Source organism: Rhea pennata, chromosome 6 (genome assembly GCF_028389875.1).
Source record: "Rhea pennata isolate bPtePen1 chromosome 6, bPtePen1.pri, whole genome shotgun sequence".
Lineage (NCBI taxonomy): Eukaryota > Metazoa > Chordata > Aves > Rheiformes > Rheidae > Rhea > Rhea pennata.
The window spans coordinates 13523742-13546938 of record NC_084668.1 but is presented as its reverse complement, the minus strand read 5'-3'; the positions used below and the strand labels follow the sequence as shown (position 1 = coordinate 13546938).

The window sequence follows — 23197 nt, the reverse complement described above, 5'->3', positions numbered from 1 at the left end:
GATCTGGATACCCTGCCTACAGCTAACACTGTATCCACACAAATCAAAGGGCAGAACTGGGTGCTGCTGCTCTGACAAATCTCAGATTTGCAGAACGCTCCTGCGGGAACACACTCATTTAAGTGGGCTTTCTAGATCCCTGAATTTGACAGTAAGCCATGTATGTATGTTTTTCTTCTATGTGCCAGACCATTTGGAGAATTTGTGATTTTACACAATTTTCTGCCTTGGAGGCTTTTTTGTGTCTGTTCTTTTATGTTTCACTGTTGATATTAAATAGACAACTAACAGAGCTAATGTTTAGAGCATTGCTCGAGGGTCAAATTTTAAAAAGTGCCTATACGATTTAACATCCTAAGTCCCACTTTCAAAATGACATTGACCCTTAGGGCTGTCTTGTTCAGTGCTGAGAATGTAAAGACGCAGTGGATTTCTCCAGCATGCCAAATCCCAGTTGATGTCTAGCTCCCCTAACTTTCAGTGAAATACAGAACCCAAAGGCCAGCCACAGTAAAAGAGTTAAGCATCTGCAAATGAAGGAGATGGCTTGATTGGAGTTAAGAAACACAAGAATGAGATGTCTTACACATGTTTGGGATCTAATGTTGTCTACCACGTCCTGTAGCACATAGCCCAAACTCCCTTTACTGACCAGGCCACTGTATGGAGTTGGTTTTTTGATGTAATTGATCTTAATAGAGAAGAGTGAAACCAGGGATTGTGAGCCTTTCTGCCCGTCTTGAAAATGCAGCAGTGCCTCTGCTTCTCAGGGATGACTCAAGACCTTGTAAAGGAGAAGTGCTTCTACCTCAATTTATGTAGGATCTCATACACCCTAGCATGCACAGGCATACCTAGTCACTTAACACAGTGCCTGTGTGCTCTTCGGCATGCCTGAAAAAATACGTTAGGGCTATATGTATCACTGAAATGCAGTCACGTTGAGATGTCGGTTTCAGTCTCTGAAAAATAAATGTTTGTTCCTAATTCCTTTAAAGGCTTTTGAAATGTTTTCCTTTTGAGCCTGTAAAAGTATGCTGGAGAAGTATTTGGAAGAATTCATTGTCTTCCTCTTCTTGCTTCTTCATAAGACACTTTCCTAGCTTAAAATTTGGGAGCTGCTTACATGACTTTTAATTTGCAGATCAGCTGCATTTCTAGTTACCTAGTTCATCTGAAGGCCTCTTAGGATCCCACAGACTAGCCACACATCTCAAATTGCCACTAGTAGAGGAAGGACTACTAGAGTGTGGTTAATACGTTAAATATAGGAAAGTTTCAAGCTTACAGCTGCTTACAGGCAACGTTCTTACATGCATATTCTTGTTTGAGACTATTTATCTGAATTCTGAGATAAAACACTTAATTTCATAAGCTGTCTTTCATCCCAACTCAAGTACAGTACAGTATTTTGCAACAAGAGAAGACTGTGTATTATAAATGACAAGAAACTGTGTAGAAAGATAGTAGTGAAGGAATTAAAGAATTCAGTCATCAGATCAGTAAATGAGAGGAAGATCAGTGTGGCAGGGTTCAGCAAAGAAGGAGCAGAGATGTTTATAGAAGAGATTTGAAAAGAAATGATGAGCTGATGAGGCAGAGGGTTATGTGGAAAGTGATCTGTATTGCAGAGCTGTATTTAAGCACTCCCTGTTCAGGAAAACACCTAAGTATAGGCTTAATTAGAAATTGCTTAAGTCTCTTGATTTCAACACGAGAAACTTCGATGTATGTTCACATACTGCCCTAAAGAGAGAGAGTCTTCTGATGGTGCCATAAAATAGAACTTTTCACTAATTCCCACTTGTATAGTCTAGCTGTTTAAAATAATTAATATTAGAGATTTTTTCAATGACATAGACTTTGCAGTTGATTTCAGACCTCATGGCCTAGTGGATTATTTGCTGGTATTCTCAAGAGGGGTTGCATTTCAGTGCTGTTCCTTTTGATAATTTTGGCAAAGTAGAAGTCAAGTGCTAATGAAGGAGTACAGCTACATGGTTCCTTCTCTGTATCATTGCTGTGAGTCCAGGTTCATCATGGAGATCCCACAGCTGGTGTCAAACTGGCCAACCTCGGGCCTAGGAGGAGTCTAGCAACGACTGTACCATGTGGACAAAATACTCTGATGTTTGCTTCCTGGGACCGGTGAGTTGTCAAGCAATTAATAGTATTTAAGGTGCTGCTTCAAGTAACTGATCGTCTTCCGTTGTTCTTACTTGTTTGAAAAGACCCTGAAGTAGCCATCGGTGCTTCCCTTTGGACACAAACCTGTCTTCAATGGAGGGAATTGAAGTGAGGTCTTCTGCTGCCATCTTACCATGATCACGAGGCTCCCATTTTGTGGTGGTGTGTTGTGGGAGCTGGGATACAGTGTGAGAGTTAATATATGGTAGGAACCATGTCAGGGTGAATAACTATTTTCTGTAGGTTAGTCAGGAGAATATTCCCATCAGTTCCCAGGGGAAAAGTCATATACAAGTTGTTTCTAGCTTTTTGCTTTTCTTCCTAGTCCTCCAGCACAACTGTTTTTGTGTAAGAAGTAATGCCAAGAACTGATGAAAAGAGAAGCATCTGCAAAACTTTATCCAGTACATTTGAGTGCTTAAATATCATTGTTACCTGTCTGTAGATTATTCCCAGTAGAAGTCTATAGGCACAGAGATAATCATAGCAAATTCAGCATTGTCAGATCCCAAACTTCTTTACTGATTTGCAAAAGCAGAAGACTTCCAGTCTCCATCTAAATTTCCAACATCTTCGGAATAAAAACAGCGTAAGCACACAGAACTGAATCTTATTTCAGATTAGGTCAGGAATGCTCTAACCTCTTCCTAAGAGTGGACAGAAATGAGATGTCCAGAATGTAATACACTAAAATGGAATGGAGCCAAGTTAGAGTATTTACAACCCATCTCTTCTTAAAGGAGTCCCATGGGGGGACTGTAATGAGGAGAAATACTCTGGACGTTTGGACTCTAAGAGATGAGAATGGCAGCCTCTCTGTACCCTTACAAGACCATCATGTGGCATTGCTTAGTGAGTCGGAGGGAAAGGAACTCTTCCACTAACACCGCTTTCTCGACTGTCCTGGGATTTTCTTTGCAAGTTATCTGTTCGAGTCTTAGCTAGATCTTGACCTCTCTTGGCATGTGAGATCTAAAACTGATATGACTCCAGAGTTCCCTCTATCGTGTCTGATTTGAATCCCATCAGTGAAATGAGTGTTACTGCAAGATTAAGAAACTTCAGAGTTGCTTGTTTGTTTTTCTTAAGAGCTTATTCCTGCCAAATATAAAGAAGGTTGGAGCTCTGTAAGCTGTACCTTCTCTCCCTTCAGTTCCTGATGTGCTGATGAACTTCAGGCTCTCATCAACCAGGTTTTTCCATGCCCATTCTCTGCAGAGCAGAGTTTGCATTTCTGGTGAAATGTGTGACAGTTTCTGATAAGGATAGAGGTTCAGCAGGGACTTGGAGTTAGCTTGCGCATAGACATTGCATTGCTTCAGCTATGTCAAACTAGTGCAGCACTTTGGGTGAGTGACTTTTTCCAAGGTGACCCAGTGAGTAAATGGCACAAACTGAGGGATAGAAAATTCCTAGTGGTGCCTTGTGCTGAAGGACAAATCACACTTCTTTCCAAAAGACTTATACTGAGTTCAGTGGTTTCCTATCCCTTCACTTGGTTTTTGACTGTGTTGCTAGACTGGCTTTTATCCAGATTTTGGTTGCTGTGATCGGTTTCATTGCTCTGCCTTTCACAAACCAACTCCAACCCTACCTATGCTGTGTTCACTGGTGGCTTTTCTCCTAGGCAGAGCAATTTTGTGGTTCACACATCCACCAACAAAATTGCTGTAATTGCTGTAATCTATGAACTTCCAGTTCAGGAAGGATTTGTATATACCTGTGTTTCTGTATTTTCAGCCTGCCTTCCTTACCAGTGCAAGGTCTCAATCTAATCTCCTCCATCCTTTACCATACTCGGTGCATGAAAACCACATTGAAACATAATGTCTTTGCCTACAGTGCATCAGGGTCTGCACACTCTGCGATCACACTTAAGTTTCAAATGAAAGAGCCATGAGCCAGAGATAGCCTCTAGAGTTCGTGAGCAAATCTTCTCAGCAAACTGGGACTAGAGGTTAAAATGAAGCTGGAGACTTTTAGAAGCCATTCTTGAAGGCTGAAGTTAAAAGAAAGAGATGGTGCAGCCAGGGAATCTTGCATTATTGGGAATTTCACAACTTGAAAAATATGCCAGTAAAAGCCTATGGGTACAATAGTATGGGCTGCGTTTGTTCATTTTTGGCTCATCAAACTTCTGGCCTGCTTGATCAAACAGCAGAATGTGAATTTTCGAGAGGGTCTTGCGTAACTAAAGTTTGTTTCCTACCCATAAATCCTTACAACTCTTCTGCTGCTGCCCAGCAGAGCTTAGTACATGGCCTGTGCTGCCTTGTACATTTTTATATTGACTAAAAGCTCTTTTACAGCAGACTTGGATGGCTGTATTAATCCTTATAGTATTCATGAGTACCAAGTGTGTACTACAGTGCTGAGCAAGAGTGATTATTTTGCCATTGTGTTACAAACAACTTTAAAACTTGATACGTAATATGACACACATAAAGGGAATTGTTAATATTAGAAGTTCAGTTCTGGACAGTTGAATTTCCTTCATTACTAATAACACTATAGATTATTTAAGCCATAAAACATTTTAAAACCTACTTTATTTTTACCTGCTATATCCTTTGCTTATCTTAGCAATTAAGCAGCAGATATGATTAAAGAAAAACATACAAAGTGCGGGACCTTAAGTCCTGTATACCAAGTAAACTTAGTCATAGGTACTTAGACATCAAACTGCCATTCAGCAACCTGCATCCACATTGATTTCATCTAGGAGCACACACCCCTCTAAAAGCAACTTAGGTTGCAAAAGATACCTGAAGGTGCAAAGAGATGCCTAATGGGATTTTCAAAAGCTACTACCACGTGGAAAACCTCACTGCTGGGGTTTCAGTATAGCTTTGATTTTTGGAGGTTGGTTTGCTTATCATTGTGCTGTCTAAATAGGTAAAATAATCCAGTGTGCCTGAGCAGTTCTGTTTTCTGCTTCCCAGACCACAGTTCAATGGCCCTGTGTTTGCCTTTCCAAAACTGGAGAGAAATGTTTAAGTGAAATTGTTTGTGCTGAATTATTAAAGCCATTGCAAATATTTTCATTAAAATTTGAGTATGTTTAATACCACTTCTCCTTAAATAGAAACTATACTGGGCAAGTCAATTACCCTGCAATATCTTTTTTTAAGAAAGTCATTTCTGCCTTATATTAATAAAATCAGTGTATTTACATCAGTGTATTTACATAGTTCCAACCTAAGCACATCTCTTGCACCGCCTAAGTGCATCATTTAAAGGGCACACAATGTTAATAACTTTTGGCTAGTCTTAGACTTTACATCATGCTACCCACTGAATCCCATAGTGAACTTTATCCTATGCAAAAAGTAAATCATCTTCTCTGTGCTTCCAGCCAAAATGTAAGCTGCATTTTTAAAAGCTCTCCAGTTATTTTCAACTGTCCTCAAAACGTACTTGCCTTCGGTGAGGTTATAGTCATACTAGCTATAGTATCATCTGAGATGGACTTTGGCTCTCATCGGGGAAAGCAATGCCGCTGCTTCACTAGCTCTGCATAGCATGGGGGCTGATTAGGATGCCTCTGAAAGCTTGTCCTTCTCTTAACTTAGATACCATAATTGGACCATAATTTGGGTTTTGGTGTAACCTAAGACAGATGATTTTTAAGGTTGTGCCAGCGTGCTAAGAAATCTTGTGCTCCTGCATGACCTGGGGCCATGTGAGCAAGCACCAGGGCTGTTGACATGTGGAGGCGATTTGGTGGCCTTTGCAAAATGACCCTCTGGTACCTGATAGGCAAGTATTGATGCTGTGAAAACCCATTGGCTTGCAGGTAGCCCCACAAGTCGAGTTGAGATTGCCTGGAAATTTGGGGGGGGGGAGGCGTGACCATGCCTCTGTTGCTGCCATGGTGGGAGAAATACAGCTTCAGGGACTTGGAGCCAACCTGGTGCTCTTTCCACAGCCTCCCAACCAGCCTTTTAGGAATTAGAAAAAAATTGCAAGTTGGAGATGAGGTCATTTAAGGCTCTACAGAGGACTGGACATACTGAATTTCCTAAGTTTTAATGTCCTATTTTTCAGAAGATTGACTGAACTGAAGGAAGATTTGGGACTGTTAAAAATGGATGTGGAACATCATGCAGGGCAGAAAGGCAGGTGAGAGCTGTCGCTGGAGGAAGGGAGGCCTGGACGCAGCTGCAAAGAGGTGATCTCGGGAGGGCAGAGAGGCAGGGCCGCCCCGAGGAGCAGATCACGTTGTGCTTGGCCACCACGCGGGACACAGCCAGACCCACTGAACCCCATCGCGGCCACAGCAGAAACACGTGGGCTGTCGCTTCAGCCTCAAAAAGCTGTGTGTACGTATTGCTCCCTGCTAAGACAGCGACAGTTCTTTGAAATGTTTTTCTGCATTTGCATTTACAAAAGCTGGATAAGCCTTCAAAAAAAAAAATCTGATAAGTAGCAGGCAATTGAATTAACCACTGTTGACTGTATTGCTGTCTCTTAACAAACTCCATCTGTATGGTCTCCCTTTGTAGACACAATTTTATAACTTAATTTCCCTACCAAAACATCAGTGTTTACTTAGTAAGAAATCTGTTCTTTGTCAGCTTAAAACAGTGATTTCTTTATTACCGCTGTGCGCAGGGAATGACAGCACAGAGTTGGCACTGGAGCAAGTCTGGTTGAGTCTACAGCGTTGTAATGGAAACAGGGTGAACCGGGGGTCAAGTATAATGGGATTTGTATACAGAAATGTGTCTGCATAAGGAATAGCTGCGTGAGATAAGGGAGTGAAAGATGAGGCCCGCAGGTCTCCCGGTGCGCGGCGGCGAGCCGCTGGCAGCGGGAGAAGGCTCGGCCGTAGGCGCGCAGCGCTGCCGACGGCGGGAGGCAGGGGTACCCGTGCGTCAGCGTGAGGACGGTACCGAAATCACGCCCGGCCTTCGGCGGGTGCTGGATGGCCCGGGGTGGGGGTAGGCGGTTATCCGGAGAGTGTCTCCTGCGTAATTTTATTGGTTCGGGGAGGCGCAGGGTCAGTGAGGGGGTTTCGAGCTGTTAGGCTTCGTGGACTCCCTAAAAAGTTTCCAGCAGGGGTGGCCAGCAGGGGAGAGCGAATTGGCGCTGAATGACACGAGGCTTAGAGGGGTTTTGTTATTTTTCACAGTACCTATAGGATTTTTTTTGATTCCCAGTGGTTTTGCAAACCCCAGGTTGAAAAGCACTAGCGCAGCAAATAGGTGGGAACAGCCATTCCCTATTCCTTACTTAACAAATACGTGATGTTTTCTAGCAATACAGGAAAACAGGGAAAATCTGAGAACAGCTATAGAGAATAATACAAACCGGGAACAAAAAGATTTTGGAGCCAAGGCTTTTTACATCAGTGCATGGACAACCGAGATAAAACTCCTCGTCCCTTGTGTCCACCGGCTGACACGCGGAGTGCCAGCCTGACTCTGTCGCAGCTGTACAGCACAGCAAGCAGTGCTGGGTTTTTAGCTTAGGACTTCTGTGACTGCTTTTAGTTTGTCCCACCTGAGAGAAGCTCCCTCAGTTTTACACTGTGAGCTAGAGCTGGTAGGGAAATGCCCGTTGTTTATTACAGGGGACTGGAGAGAAAGGGATGCTCTTTCTGTTTGCTTTTCTTTGCTTTCTCAGAATTATTTGTGTTCAACTTTTCCCTGTGAAAAGTTAACTCCCAGCTGAATGTTTTGCAGATTTTAAAAGCATCTATTTTTCTTCCTAGCTTGTTTTCTTTCTAATGATTAGATAAAAGTAAAAACAATGGGTTAAAAAAAAGAAATTAAAATGGAAGAACAAAGATAGAACAAAGATATTTTACAGAGAAAACTCAAAACATTTCCAAGAGAAAAGCTCATTTGAAATAAAAAGTCTTTTTTTTTTCTCTCTGCAGTCATATTATTTGTGAAAAGCTTTTACCCACTTCTGTTCTTCATATCATTGCTAGCTGTTCAGCATGCTTGTAGCACAGAGAAGGACGGTTAGATCAGGCAGCCTGCTGAATCACATCTTACATTACATCTTGAGCTCTTTGAGTGCCATTAGCATTTCTTTTTAGAAGAGAAGAAATATTGACAGTTTGGTAGGTTATCTCACGTTTTACTGCACGTTAGGGCACTTCAAAGTCTTTATGTAGTGATGGGAACTGTCATGAAGTAGATGTGAAAAGGGCCTTTGGTCCAACTAAACCTGTCAGCAGGAAGATTTAGGGCAGATGGTTTATTATTAGAAATCAATGTATTTATTATATATTGTTCAGAAATACTTCCCTTTGGAGGTTACAGCGTGTGCTGCTGCTTTTTAAAATGTGTCAAATGCCAGTAAAATTAATTCCTGCAGAAAAACCCAGGGAGCTCCAACTAAAGTTTTTCACGACTGTAGGAACGTATGTCTCCCAGCTCTTCGTGCTTTGATGTACTCGAGGCGGGTACGCATGCACCACGCTGCCTGCATATTTGGGGTACTTTGTCTGACATTGCCATCTCAGTGGTACTTGTTTGCTGCTCTTCTACCTCCAGCAGCTTGGGAAAGCCTTTGAAAAAGCCAACCCCAATGATCAATGTGTTTTTTCTAGTATCACTGGCATTTATTTGTATGAATAATGGGTCTGCAGTGGTGGATCTCTGACATGGCAGAATGAGGCTTTCTTATAAAAAGACAGGTCTTGGCTGAAAGATGCTGCCTGGTTGTGGACCTGTGTCATGGATGGGGGCGTATGTGTATGTGTGTGATGTGTTTCTGTGTGGCTGTCACAGTTACTTCTACGTAGCGGCCTGCTGTGACTGCAGTGGCTGGAAAGGCCTCATAGAGATCTGTGCTATACCTGTTTTCATTTCTTTGTATTTTTCTTTAAAATGTATGGTAAAATGAATGGTTTTCTGGTTACTTGCAGTTAGTTACAACTGCTTCAGGCTGCTGAGAGCAAGCACAACAATCTTTCCAAAACCTGAACTCCAGTGGTTGTCCCCTTGTACATTAAAAAAGACAACTAAGACTTTTCAGGCTTTTGTAATTAGCTGAATGTAGGTTTTCGTTCCTTGGTGTCTTAGTTACAGGATTTAAGGACTTTGGATTATGGGAAGAGGACATTCCCAATGGCAGAGGGAAGGTATTAGCAGCAACATTAATGCTGCAAGTCTCTGTCCTGGAACAGAGATTCGTTTTCCATTCACATATGATTTACAGCATATTCCAACCAAGTGATTCGGCTGTGGTCTTCTGGCATAACATTGTTTGCCCTTTCCCTGACATTTTGCATATAAAGAAAAGTTATGAGCTTCTTGGGCATTCAAGGTACCAGGAAATGCTGGAGTCCACCTAATTTGTTAACATGAAATTATAGATGTCAGACATAGACTCTGTTAGTTAACATTGGTTGGAGTAATGCTGCAGCCAGTTGATTGTATTACAGTCATGATGAAGAGGAATAGTCCTTTTCTGCTTTTCTGGGATATGATGGGTACAGAGCCAAGGCAGATTTAAAAGGTAATGAATGAATAAGCATTTTCTATGGTTTGCTCGATTCTTTCCTGAGCTCTACTGCTGCAGTGTTACTGCTACTGACCCACTATCTCCACAACAGGTTAGTGCTGGTGTAACATGGCAAAGGAGTTTCCAAAAATGCTGTATGAGTAGTTCTTTTAGATATTAATCCTCTCGGTAGCACTCAGATGTTCTTTCTTCCCAGGGAAGAAAAGCCCACCCCCAAAAATAGCATGGCAAGACACTGGGCAGGAATGGAAAATTTGTATTTCCTCCCCACCCGCATACACTTCCCATTTGTTTCCCCGGTCCCAGCGCCTTCACAGCTACGAGCAAAATATTCACTCAAAAGTGCTAATATCCTCACCATGTGTCCCAAGGGAAATCAGCATTGGATCAGTGGGATGCAGATAAACGGCCGTGTCCTATTCGCATCTTTCTAACGCCTGTTTCCCACGTATCCTAACTAGCCCAAAATCCGTGCAGATCTCCCTTGGCCTCACCTTCCTACTCAGATCTGGTCCATGCCGTCACCTCGTTTCCCCCTGCTGCCAAGACGTCCGCTTGTCTGCTCCCCGCGCATCCGCAGCGCTGCTGCCCAGCCCTCTGCCTTCTTCCTGCTGAGCCAGCGGCGCTTTGATGCCACAACTTTTGTGTTTTGTGTCTCTTGGAATCAAGTCCGCACTTCTGATGGCTGAACCTGAAGTTCGCGCACCGCCAGGTTTGCATGGTTTCTTCAGTCTGTTGCCGAACTTCTTTTATTGGCTCTCTGACTTTTATCCATGCTTTCTTTCATGCCTTTTCACTCGCACTCTTGTTCCCTCACTCCTCCTCAGCTACCTTCCTTGAAGTCCTTTCTTAAAATATGCTCCTTCACTGAAGGCTTTCGTCCTTAACCTCTCAAGAAACTATCTTACAGGCTCATCTACCATGCTTTGATTTATTCATTGTGGTTTTTTGGTGGGCATCTCACATGAACTGAGCTGGTCATCCTTCTACCTCTGTCACCAAAGGAAAGCTTGTGTGAAAAGGTGGGCTCTCAGAACTTAAATTAAAAGATCATGTAAGTAAGATAATTGGATAAAAGGGATATTAGGATCTGAAACAGAATGTTTACTTGCTTTGATGTGCTTGGGGAACATATGTCTGCACAGTGGGCTGTTTGGCTGATTAAGTATAAAACAACCCGAGAAAAAAAATCACCACTATTAAGCTTAAATCAAAGAACTCTCCTCAAGACACTAATTTGATTTGGGTTTGAGGGTCCCGTATCAACTCTAATTTCTGCCTTTGATGTCTTGCTTATGTGTGTGTTGTGTAATGGAGGGCAACCTTACTTATTAAAAATACACATTTTTCTTCCATTTAAAAGCAATTATTGTTATTGTTGTTGTTATTATGTTGCAGTTGTACCTACAAGTGTCAGCCAAGACTAGACCTGTATTGTACAAAATGCTGCGTAAATACAATAGGAAACCATACATAGTTAAGAGAGTTTCTAATCTGAGGATCAGTTCCTGTATGAGATTTCTTACATTCCCAATTTTGTTTCTTCCAAATGATGCCCTTGCCTTTGCTAAGACTGCTAACAATCTGTGAACGTAAGGACATCGCTAACTTCTAGTGGACTTAGGCTAAAACATTGCGGAAAAAATGTTTCAAGTTGTTCTAAAACAAAGTAAGATTGATTTCACTGGTGAAAATAATAACTGTGTGTCAAGCGAAATGAAATATTTTGGTTTTAAATATTTTTTAAATCTTCAGTTGAAGTCAGATATGTTCGAAAACAAGTCTTTTAAAACAAGAAATCGAAAATCTTTACTTTTTCTCTTTTGAACCAAATGTGTTTTTTTTTCATGTAGAGCAAATGGATCAAGTTCACCTGAATATGTTAAAAGTTGCATTAATTCTTAAATGAGCTTTTCTGAGGAATTTAAAAAAGTTTATGCTAAGTTATTGTACCTATCTGTGATTACTATACTGTTTCCATGATGTAGATGGAAAATACAGAAATAGCAAATTGGAGGCCTGTTCTTGTCACTGCAGTAGCCAGTGACAAAATTTCTTTTGGTTCAGTGGTACGAGATTACACTTAAAGGCTAATTTTTTAAAGGAATTTAGACAACAACCAATGCCAATGGATGCGTAGTGGGATTTTTCTTAGTGTCTGCCTAACTCCTTCTGAAAGCACTGCCCTAACCACAAATCCACAAGTAAGGATTTTTGTATTCAGAAATTTATATCTGTTGAGGCCCAAAGGAGCTACCACGATAATCTGCTCTGACATCTGTGACACGGGCTATAGGATTCCACACGTTAATTCCGACAGTGGGAGAAATGACTCTTCCCTACTATTAAAACTCCAAAACTTGTGGTACTCCTAGAGCCCATCTTTTAGAAAAACCTCTAGTTTTGCCATAAAGTCTTGCAGTAGTGCTGAATTTACCACTTCCCTCTATAAACTGTTCTAAGGGGAACTTGCCCTCGGTGTTAAAATATGTTATTTTTCATGCTTTCAGTGTCTTATAGCTGTATTGGAGGGGAAAGAAGAAAATGGGAACTGCTCAAAAATGTACCTGTTAAATTTCTGCGGGGAAGCAGTAGCAGTTTTTGTCGAGCTTCCCAATCTCTGCAACAGTTTCTTACAAGTGAGAACATTAATTGCTAATTTATTAAAGATAGCCCTGGTCTTCTATATTGTTCTTTGTGGGTCTGACAGGAAAAAATGTTAAAAAAAAAAAAAAAAAAAAGGAAAAGAAAGAAAAGTATATTATCCCTGCTTCAGAGGTGAGGAAATACAGGCAAAAAGAGTTAAATGGCTCATGCAGAGCAGCCCAGCAGGGGAGAGCTGGGAATTAGCACTGCCGTCTCCCGGTCCCCATTCAGTTCTCCTCCTAGTAGGACATGTCAGCTGGCATCTCTGAGTTGTTGATAGCCCGATATTCAAGCTTCAGGTCACTTTAATGGGTAATTATCAACTTGTTGCCGTACCAGGAGAATTGTGAAGTGCGAGTGATTCCCCGTCGCCTCGTTACCCAACTGCTCCACGGCCCCACGGAGTCACTGGGGGTGAGATGCGGCTTCGAGATGACTAACGCCACTCGTTCCCAGCACATGGGCATTTGCAGCTCCCCTGCCTTTTTAAGCTGAAAAACGGGGGTAGAGAGGGAAGCTTCCTAGATGATCAAATGTCATGCGAGTTTGGTAGTTATGGCCCTGATTTGAACTCCAAAAGGTACCTTGGTTTGTAGGACCTGGGTGGGTTTAGTCCTGGGGTACCTCAGGGATGTCACAACCTCTCGCCCTTCCTGTTCTAAGTCAGAAATAGAGGTGAACTCGAGGGGTTGGCAAGAGCTGTTTGGACTGACCCGTTTAGCCCGAGTCCTAAGGCATTTTTGGTTTCATGCTGAATAAAGCTTTGATGTCCCATACATACAGTGTCAGTCGCAAGCGCGGTCCCTTTTTGGGGCATTGGCAGATCTTACGGTACTATACGGCTCCTCCACGTCTCCTGCCGATTTTGCGTGGTGGGTGCTGGGTACACGGCACTTGTGAAAATCAGGCCAGGAGGTTTTATTTATCTTGGGGAAACAAAGCAAGGATTTTTATGTGGGGTTTCGAGGGGATTGTTGCTGTTAAAAACAACCCCATAACAAAACTCTGTCAGGGAATAATCCCCCTCACCATGAAAGTTCTGTTTCCAGCTTCCTTTTCTGTTTAGCAGCTATGCAGTTTTATTATTGCACAGCGAAACAATTGCCTGCAAGTGTCCATATTCCATTAAGCATATGGAAAAGTATTCAGCCCTTTGTTTTTGGTGGAATAAATGCATTTGGCACATAAGTATTCATTCAGACTAGTCATGGGACATTAGTGCTGGTTTGTTCTCCCCATTTTTCTGGGTTTTATTTAACCGACAGAAAGTATTTCAGAGCTTCTTTAACGGTTGTGTTAATCGCTGGGTGCCACTTCCAGTGGCTCTGGGGTCGCATGCAGCAGGGACGCGATGCCGCATCTCTGCTGCGCAAGATGTGGCAGCTGCTGTCATGTGATTGCTGGGGGACAGCGGGACAGGGACAAGTCACCTGAGCAACTCAGCAGCTCCCTTCACCCCACAGCCCCTCTCCAGGGCAGATGGGTGGCTCGCAGGGGCCTCCCGTGCCTGCAGAAGGCTTTGCTCACCCTGATTTCTGCAGCTGCTGCTGGTTTTGTGCTCCAGGAGCAGGAAGGGCATTGGAGAGCAGCCATGAACCTAGTTCGAAGCATTAACATCTCCTTGGGCTGGGGCTGTGTGCCTCCAGGTGACCTCAGCATTTCAGCAGACGCACAGAGCCTTATTGCCTTTCTGCACCTCGAGGTGACCCCCCGGGTAAGAAAACACAGATTCCTTTCCCCTGGATGGGCAGGGAATGACTAGCCTCTAGGAAACCACCAGAACCTTCCCAGTGTCTCCCTGGCTGTGTCACGTGTCAGATGCTGACGGATCTCCTTGCTGCTGGTGCTGCTCCTCCGCTGGTTGTGGAGCTGCCTCTCCTCCCTGCCTCCGCACAGCTTTCAGTGCCGGCAGGTCGGCGAGAGCTGTGCACCGAGGAGGGGGCTGCTGGCAGCCATGGGAATCACCATTAGGTCCTCGGTGGTCAATGGTGTCTCTTGGCCTCAGTTTCTCTCTCTGTTAAAAAGAGAGGAGCCCCTCCTGGCCAGAGGAGGAGGGTGGGTCGGTGGAGGAGATGAATCAGTGCTCATGTGGTTCATAGGAGATGCAAATTGCTGGATAAGTTCTGAGCATTAATTATAGAATCTGGGCTTCTCGCTGGTGCCGGAGGGAAAACAGGCCCCTGGCTCCCATTAAATTTAATGGCGTTTGGACACCCAATTCCCTTAGCCTATTTGAAAACCAGAATCCCAGTTTCTTCAGAAATCTATGTGGTCAGGTATAATCCCTCATCCTGCTCAAGTCAGCGAGATTTACACAGTGTTGACTTCAGCAAAGGCAGGAGATCATCCCCAGGCACTGGGGCATTTTTCCTGTGTCACCTGCAGGGCCCGGGGAGAGAGCAAAAGATGCTTTTACAGATAGTGAGGGGCTGTGGGTGGTGAACTTCAAGGACACACTCAGAAAGCCCAGAAGTTTCGACTTGAAATCTGTCTTTTCTTACTTGTTAACTGACTCCGAGCTTGGGGGCTCATCTGGAGACACAAGGCTTGGTGGTAAGGTGGTGATGTATTTTTGTTAGAGAGGGCCCGGTGTATGGCACAGAGCCTGAGGAAGAAATCCAAAGATTAGGGATTGTAATGAGGGCTGAGACCAGCTTGTTTCAACTTCTCTTCCAAGTAAAGCATCGTATAATTTCTAATGAAAGGACATGGTTTGGTCTTGGTCTGTGGTTTTATAAAGGGATTAATTGGTTTCCCCAATAACCGCCTGGTCTCACCACTTGTTTTGCACCAGCTCTGGCGCCACTAGGACCATTGCACGAGCCAGTTCAACTCACTAACTCAGAGAGTATCCCACGGCGGGGCTTTGAGGCAAGAGCCCTGCTTCCCCCACGGTGTGCTGGGAGCCTGGGCAGAGCCTCCTTCCTCCAGTAGCAGTTCCTCTCTCCCTGATTACCGTCACCACGTCCAACGAGCGGCAGCTAATAGATTTCACTTTGTCTCGTCCTTTGCCTGGGAAGAGACCTGTGCAGCTACAGCCGCCTTGTGCTGCATGTTTGTGGTGACACACTCTGGGACTTCGGGGCTAGATAAAAAATAATGCCATCAAAGACAGTGGAAAGAGGGAGGAAAGGCCAAGCTTTCGGGGAGCTGGGAACAGAGAATGCTGTCCCTCCTGTCAAATGAGCTTTTCCTGGTAGGCAGCTACTAGAAGTCATACTATTTTGGGACTTGCTGTGCCGTGTGAACGTTGGTCCTCAGATACACCAGTAGTCATTTTAATTCCAGTTGCAGGACCAGAGATGGGGATTGTGCTTCGCTCGAGCTGTACACATACAGTAGAGATGATTCCTGGCTAAAAGGCTTTACAAGAGCCAGACCTGAGTGAGAATATTGCTCTTCTAATTTACAGATGGAGACACTGCAGCAATGAGAGGCTTTAGGTAAAGCTACAAGGAGCCAGGAGCAGAAACTTGGTCTCCAACTTGGTCTTTATGCAGAAGAGCCAGCCTTATGTTGAGATTTCCAGCTGCGTGCGTTTGGGTTGAATTCTTGATCTTTTTCCCAGTGTTACCTTTTTGGCCAGGGTGGAGTTTTCCTGTTCTGAGGGACTCCAGCAATTCTGCCCAATTTAGCATTGAGAAAATGAACAGCAAACTCCACGTATTGTTATACACATTTTAGATGTCAGCCTCGCAGTTTGATCAGCATAGGCTCCAAAGGCTCGTAAACCTAGTAATACGTAGTTTCAAGGCTGCATCAAAGAAGTTCACAACCCTTTTGGGAGAAGCTGTGAGTACTGATGAAAGAGGGAACTTATTGTATATGTAAGAAAACTTCTTTCATGGCTTATGTATTAAGGCTGGCTCTGTGGCCCAGGGAAGATTGGGGCTGCTTTTAATTTACATCCCCTCTCCCCTTCCACCACTTATATTAAGTCTTCGTCAGAAGAAAAATTAGTCAGATGTTTTCTTAATGACATCATTTTTTTTTTTTAATCCTGTTTCATTTTTTCCAGATGAGGCGGTGGAGATTATTAGAAATGAATTGAAACTAAATCTGGAACAGAGACTCTGATTCACTTCGCCCTCCTCCCCGGTAGAAATAAATTGGTCGACTCCGTTCTCGGCCACCTTTATAAGCAGCCTCGACAGAAGCCAGCCGCCGCGGCGCTGCCGTCGCGGCACGAGGTCGGCAGCGCGCTCCGCGGCAGCCGGGCACTCCTGGAAAGCGGCCCACGGGCTGCCCCGTAATTTTGGTAACAAAATAACACAGTAACGCAGGTGGGGAGGTTACGAGGTTGGAAATAGCTATGTGATCATCAGTTTGTCTTTCAGGGCCGTAAAAGAAAGCAGGCTGGATTCTGCTAGGCGTTACGCCCGTGAAACTTGGGCCTCGGTCCGGTTAACGTGTGTGTGTGTGTCGGTGACTGTGCGTCTCTAGAAGTCATTTACTGAGCTTCATGTATGATAGGTTTTCACTGCCTTGTATTTTACACCAATGAGCCACAGTGTGTGTTGCTACAGGAAAGTACTTTGAACTATAAATATTTTAAAAGACATTTAATTTACTACCCATCAGCAAAAAGTGTTCAAAAAGCCACAAGGTTTACTAATTTATCAGAAAGACAGAGAAACACACAGAAGATCAAACAAAGACAAACATGCTCGTAAACTGCTGAATAAGTCTGTAAAGCTTGTATTACATTTCTGTGTGGTTTTGTTGATATGCACGTATTGTAAATAAATTAAAATGCACCTGAGCTGTTTGTAATGTAGAAGGAACCTCAATTTTGAGGTTTAGGTGGCACGTCTAAACTGCTCAGACCCTCATGTTTGTGGTTAGCTGTGCATAGGGAGATGGATCATACACACGCTTGCTAATGGCACTTTTGGATATTCTTTGGGAAGGACCTTTGTAACCCCATCTGTTATATCAGCCCTTGTCCACCTTGCCCAGGTGTAGTCCCATAGGGCAAGTGTCCCACTTCTCTCAGCTTCTCCACTGCATAGGGCCAGGGACAAACCCTGTCCCTGGCGTGATCAGCGTTTCCACACCAACTCCATTTCAATAAATATGTAAGCAAAAAGAGATCTAATGCAGAAGCAAGCTTTTCTCTTTCATTTTTGCCTAATGACATGTCTACTTGGTTTTTTGTCTGGCTCAGATTTCTGCATCTCAGGTCAGCATCTGTAATTCTGTTCTCTGCTTCTTGCACCCTCCATGATTTGTCTAAAATGCTTGGTGGATGTAGTAGTATACATGTCTGGGAGAGCTCAATACGGTTCTCTTCCATGCGTGATCATCCTGAGTAAGTTTTGGTGCCAAAATGCACCCCTGATTTTTGTTTCTTATGGTTGCCTGCTGAAGCCTGCAGCATTTACTAACTTCTTTCTCAGGTACCACTTGGCCTGAAGAAGATCTGAGGGATTTAATAGAAGTGGCCCCCTAGAAAGCAAGCAAAAAAATCCCTCCTGAACTTTTGCCCTTTGAACTGTACAGCCAAGCTGTCAAGGAGGTTTGTAAAAGCTGTGATTGACGTAACCGGGGCAGGTTATGGAGCAGACGGGTGGCCTGAGCCACCGATGCTGGGTCCCGTGGCCCAGTGGCAGCGCAGGAGAGATGGTTGGGGCCAGCTCCACACGCCTCCGCCACTGACTCTCTTGCTGACGGGACCTGCTCTCCCTTCAGCGTGGAGCTGAGCACCGATGGGGAGTTTCCTACAGAAGTAGGGAAAGAGGAGAGCGATGCTTAGGGCCTGCATTTAACTGACAATTACGCACAGCTCAGCCTGGAGCTCATTGCCATCTAGGCCATATAAACAGTTCTCACCCTTTTGCATCCTTCTTCACTCAGCTGTCCCAAAGCTGAGGCTCTGTGCCCACAGGAGAATTAAAGATCTGGGTTTCCAGCAGCAGCGAGGAGGCTGCAAACAGCTGATTTCACGCTGAGCGTCTTTGTTGTTTCAGCCTCCCTGTGCAATGAAAGGGGGTTAGCTCGATCGCACAGGACGTACTTCATGCAACCTGCTTGTGCGTGTAGTGTTCCTCACCTTGAAGCTGCTTATGTGTTTTTTAAAGGCAGTCCGGGTGAGGCAAGCTACTTTACACGGACCGTGCTGGGGTGCACGTTCACAGGAAGCTTATGCTGATTTAAGGTGCCCAAAAGGGCAGTTTTTGCTGCTGTTGCCTGCTCCTGCAGCCACGTGCTTTGGCCTCCCCCCTTTTGCTGGCAGGAGGTTAGCTTTCAGCCAGGTCAGCTCCCAGGGCCAGCTGACCGTGCAGCTGCACAAGTGATGGTGCCAGCAGAAGGGATGAATGTGTGATGGGCACGAGATGGCCCTCTTGGCACCGTCGTTCCCTTAGATCAGCCTGAGCCTGGGAGTCACCTGGGTGCATCTGCCCTTCCTGCATGCTTCCTCTGCTCACAGTAACTTTGGGATTTAGGCAGGCTGCAGGATCACCACCTTGCACAGCAAAGGGCTGTCGATGCTGCCATGCGGTCCTAGCTCTCTGCCATAGGTTGCATTTTCTCTTTAGCCATCTCATAACCATTTTTAAGGCCAACCTGTTGCACAGCAAATTAAATTGGATCATGGCAAGCTGCAGCGGAGGTCAGACTGCTGAGCTCGTCCCCAAGCAGAAGCCATCGTGGTCGTGGGTGACGGCTGTGTCTCTGTTTCCTTCCCAGGCCTCCTACCCTGAGTGGCAGCCCCGTCATCTCTGACATCTCCCTCATCCGCCTCTCCCCGCACCCGGCAGGCCCCGGGGAGTCGCCGTTCAGCCCGCCGCATCCCTACGTGGCCCCGCACATGGAACACTACCTCCGCTCCGTGCACAGCAGCCCGACCCTCTCCGTCATCTCTGCGGCCAGGGGCCTCAGCCCTGCTGACGGTAAGAGCCGTGGGCCGAAATCCCTGGGGGTGGCAGCTGGCATGAGCCGAGCCATCCTGTTCCCAGACGGGGAGCGTGGCTTCCCCTCTGGTTCCCTCCGTGGGGTAGGAGTAGCAGAGCAAAGGCACGTGCTTCCCGAGTTATGGCCGTAGCCAGATCCTGGCTTAGTGCTGGGGAAAATTCTATGCTACTTGTACTGTAGCTATTTTGTAGCTCACCAGCCCTGAAATTCCCTAAAACCTAGGGATTTACAGCTGTAAAGGCTCTGCAGCTGCTCTCTGAAGTGGGAGAGCTGTCTTTTTTTTTTTTTTTCATTTAACTACACATTTGTTTTGCATCATTGCACTGAGAAAGCAGAGCGTGAGAATAGCTATTACCACTGGGTCGTATTATAAATATTTTGCTTAAAGTACGTCCCTTTCTGCAGTGCTCTCAGCTCTCTTACAAGCTTCCCTGCTTTTATATCCCTACCAGGAGCCTTGCTTCCCTCTGAGAGCATGACAGTTGTGCAGGGTGCTTGATGTGGCTGTGATTGACACAGGAGAGATGAGGCAACCGTGTTTGGGCTCTTCCATGTTGCTGCTGTGAGGCTGGCCCTAGCTGGGCACCCCTGTGCTCTTGGTCCCCATACCGGTCCCTCGCTGCATGGCATGACATCCTTAGGGGGAGGGAATTTGCTCCAGTGTGAAGGAGGGAGGCCACACTTTCTTCATTGCTCCCAATGCACTGAGACTGCTCTGAAGACACTCTCATGTGAAGGCAAAGGCACGTGCAAACTGGTGCTTGACACACACAGAGCAGAAGCAGTGCAACCCCGTGGAGCCCAGACGTATCCACGTGCTGTGGGTGGGGGTCGGTGGGGACCCCAGCTTCCCCGTGTCAGGGGGGTGAGGCAGCTCCCTGCTCCCCAGCTGGCTGGTGACATTAATGGCTAAATAGGGAAAGGGGGACATGCAAAGCTCTTCTCTAATGAGTTCAAATCTACAGAGCTTGCTTTCCAAATGCTGGGAAAGATCTAGGTGAATTTGCTGGAATGTCACTGTTTTAACAGGTTGTGACTTTGAGCCACTGTGCACATCGTACGGGGTACGGCATAATTCTCCTTCAATGTATGGAGGCCTAAGTCATGGTTTACTTCACCAGACACCAAGTGTCACGTGTGAGGCGATGGGAACTGTGCTGCGCAATTACAAGCAGCTGGTTCAGTGCCCAGGGAACAGCCTGGGGCTGGGGGCCTGGTCCTCTGCGAACTTGGCAGATCACAACGTCCCTCGGGTCCTGAACCGCAGCGGAGGCAAGTGGCCCTTCTCTGTGGTGAAGCCCAGGGCGTTAGAGAACGTCAAGGCCCCCAGGTGCTGCGGTAATGGGGAGAGGCATATGCCTCCTTTCCTGCCCCCAAATGTGGCCCTTAATTTAGGGTGGTTCCTCCCTACAGCCGCACCAGGGCAGGCGTTCAAACTCCCAACCGCGCACAGCAGAGCGGTTGGAGCGTTGGTGTGCGTGCGCTCTCCCCCAGCCTCCCCTCTCGGGGCGAGTTTCACGATCTCGTATTAAAAAGAGGCATTGTGTTTTGGGCTGCTTTTTTTTTCTTAATTTTTTTAAAAGGCCGTGGTAAATAAGTTAATGGGGCGAGCGGGTGGGGAGGCAGATTTGAAAAATTGCAGCTGGGAGAAAGTGAGTGTAATTGGCTTTGGCAGCCAAAATGGTTTTATGCTGCCAGACGCTAAACCTAACTCGGTGCATTAGACCTCGGCTTTAATTTTCTTGCACTGCTATCGGGAACTGGGTTGCATTTGTCTTTCTTTCCTAATAGGCAGGGATGTTGATGCTGACAGGGTTACTGCTGTCGGCTGATTGGGCCCTCTTCCCCCTCCCCGGGGTGAAGTCTGTGTCCGTACGGAAGGATTATTAGAAGGGGGAATGAGAGATTGTTTATAAATTTGCGGAAATGGAGGAATGCAGAGGCCCCAGCTTAGCTTCTTTTGTCCACAGAAACACGCCCAAACGCACGTCACGAAAGCACTAAAGCGAGCCGTAAGGAGCGGGCTCATGGGGGGCGCGGGGGGGAGAGACGGGGGCGCCAACGTCAGCGCCGAAGTTCAACGTGCTGTGGAAACACTCTCCCCATGTTTTCCTCCTCGCTCTCGGCTTCTGCAGTGGCTCACGAGCATCTGAAAGAGCGAGGCCTGTTCGGGTTGCCCCCGCCGCCACCGGGAGCCAACCCCACCGACTACTACCACCAAATGACGCTCATGGCCAGCCACCCGAACCCTTACGGGGACCTCCTGATGCAGAGCGGGGGAGCAGCCAGCGCAGCACATCTCCACGATTACCTCAGCCCCGTTGACGGTGAGTAGAGGCCGAGTACCCCATCACTCGTAGGCGGCTCACGCGGAGCTCTTGCGGGAGGTTTGGGGCGGATGTGGCTGTTCTCCAGGTGGAGGTCACTGTGCGTGGTTGCTCCTTCCTGCTGAAACCCATGAGCAATGCACTCTAATTTTTGGCTTAAAAGGTTGAGTTATTCCATAAATATAATATTCCTAATTTAAAATATATAAATTGTGGCCTTTGGGGGAAGACAGCAGGGCTGCTATGTGTGTAGGAGACAGCTTGGTGTGGCGGGTAGGGCGTTGCTCCCATCCTGGTCCCTTGGCCGCGAGTGACCTGGGGTGCGCCTTCGGGCAAGTTCCTCTGCTCTGCTTCTGTTTCCTATCCCACCCTGTCTGCCTTGTTATTTAGACTGGTTCGCGTCTGGGGCAAGGACTGGCTGTCATCTTGCATGTTACACATGTGTCTGGGCTCGGTACAGGAGACCCCTGGTCTTGGTTGGGACCTCTCAGAGCAACTGCAAAACAAATCTCTGAAGGAGAAAAATAAAGTTAATGGGGAGCTCCAGTGAAGAGGATGTGTCAGTACTTCAGGGAAGAAAAATTACAGGAATGTTGTATTTATACTAATATCAAGCATTATAAACCCAGAAAATTCTGGCTCATGGCTTAACTAAAAACAAAATCATGTTAGGAATTGCAATGCTGATTCACCCCTGCAGCCTGACCACTGCCCTGCTGTGATTGGTACTGTTTATGTAAAGTATTTGAGATACACAGATGATTTTTAGACCCATTAGAAATTTCTTTCCTTTTGCTTTACACCATCTCTTGCAAGAATTGAGATTGCACAAATATTGCAGTGAACAGTTTAGGGATTATTTCTGCTGCAAGGTAGAGAAGTCTCAGCTGGACTTTCAGATCTCAGCTTCTGCTTCCTGGGCTGCCTTCAGATTTGCCTGTGGACAGTAGTGATTTTTGGAGTGGAGATCTGCATCACTTCATTACTGCTTCAAAGTTTCTGTTGCTGAGCTTTTAAGATGAAAGGCTTTGCGGTCTTGGTGCTTCATAAAGTGACTGGTTTTGAATGATAAAAGCTGCTCTGGCTGTTCAGTGATAGGGCCTTATAGTTATTTCTAAATAAAAAACAATTTCTTGTCTGCAGCTGCTGTGGAAGTTTTACTTGAATAGTCACTTTCTACCATCACTTCCTAGATTGATCGAGAAGCTGGATTCTAGTCTAAAATGGAGAGCGCATGCTCTTTGGTAGTATCCTGCCTCTAATGTGCAAAAAATGTTCAGGGTTTCTCTGCTAGAAAGTAGCTGGTCAGTAAGACTACTTTTTGTTTTCCCTCCAAGGGGTTAATCGCTGTGGGTTAGAGTAGATGGGTGCAAATCAGCTCTGCCAAGTTTTCCTTGGGCTCTTGACCAAGACTCTTTCCTCCTTGCCTCCTTATTAGTCCATCTCTGACCAGCACTGTCTCTCTAAAGTGCCCGATAAACAGCCAGAAAGGGAAGCAAACACAACTGTTGTCATGCGCAGGCTGGCTCTCAGTGCACCAAGATGCCCGTCCTTTAGTTTACTGAACATCAGTCTTTATCTGAAGTCGCTGAGATATTTTCTTTGGCAGAAGACTCTCTTCCTACTTGGCTTCTCCTGAA

General features: G+C 45.5%; 1 protein-coding gene across 2 annotated transcripts in view; it reads left to right on the top strand.

Moving 5' to 3' along the window:
• Window positions 1-23197, top strand: part of GLI2 (GLI family zinc finger 2) — a 198409-nt gene that overhangs the window by 135000 nt on the left and 40212 nt on the right. For both annotated transcript variants that reach the window (XM_062578770.1, XM_062578771.1), the window contains exons 4-5: window positions 19006-19208; window positions 21366-21557. In XM_062578770.1, the coding sequence (XP_062434754.1) occupies window positions 19006-19208; window positions 21366-21557 (395 nt within the window). The remainder of the gene's footprint in view (window positions 1-19005; window positions 19209-21365; window positions 21558-23197) is intronic.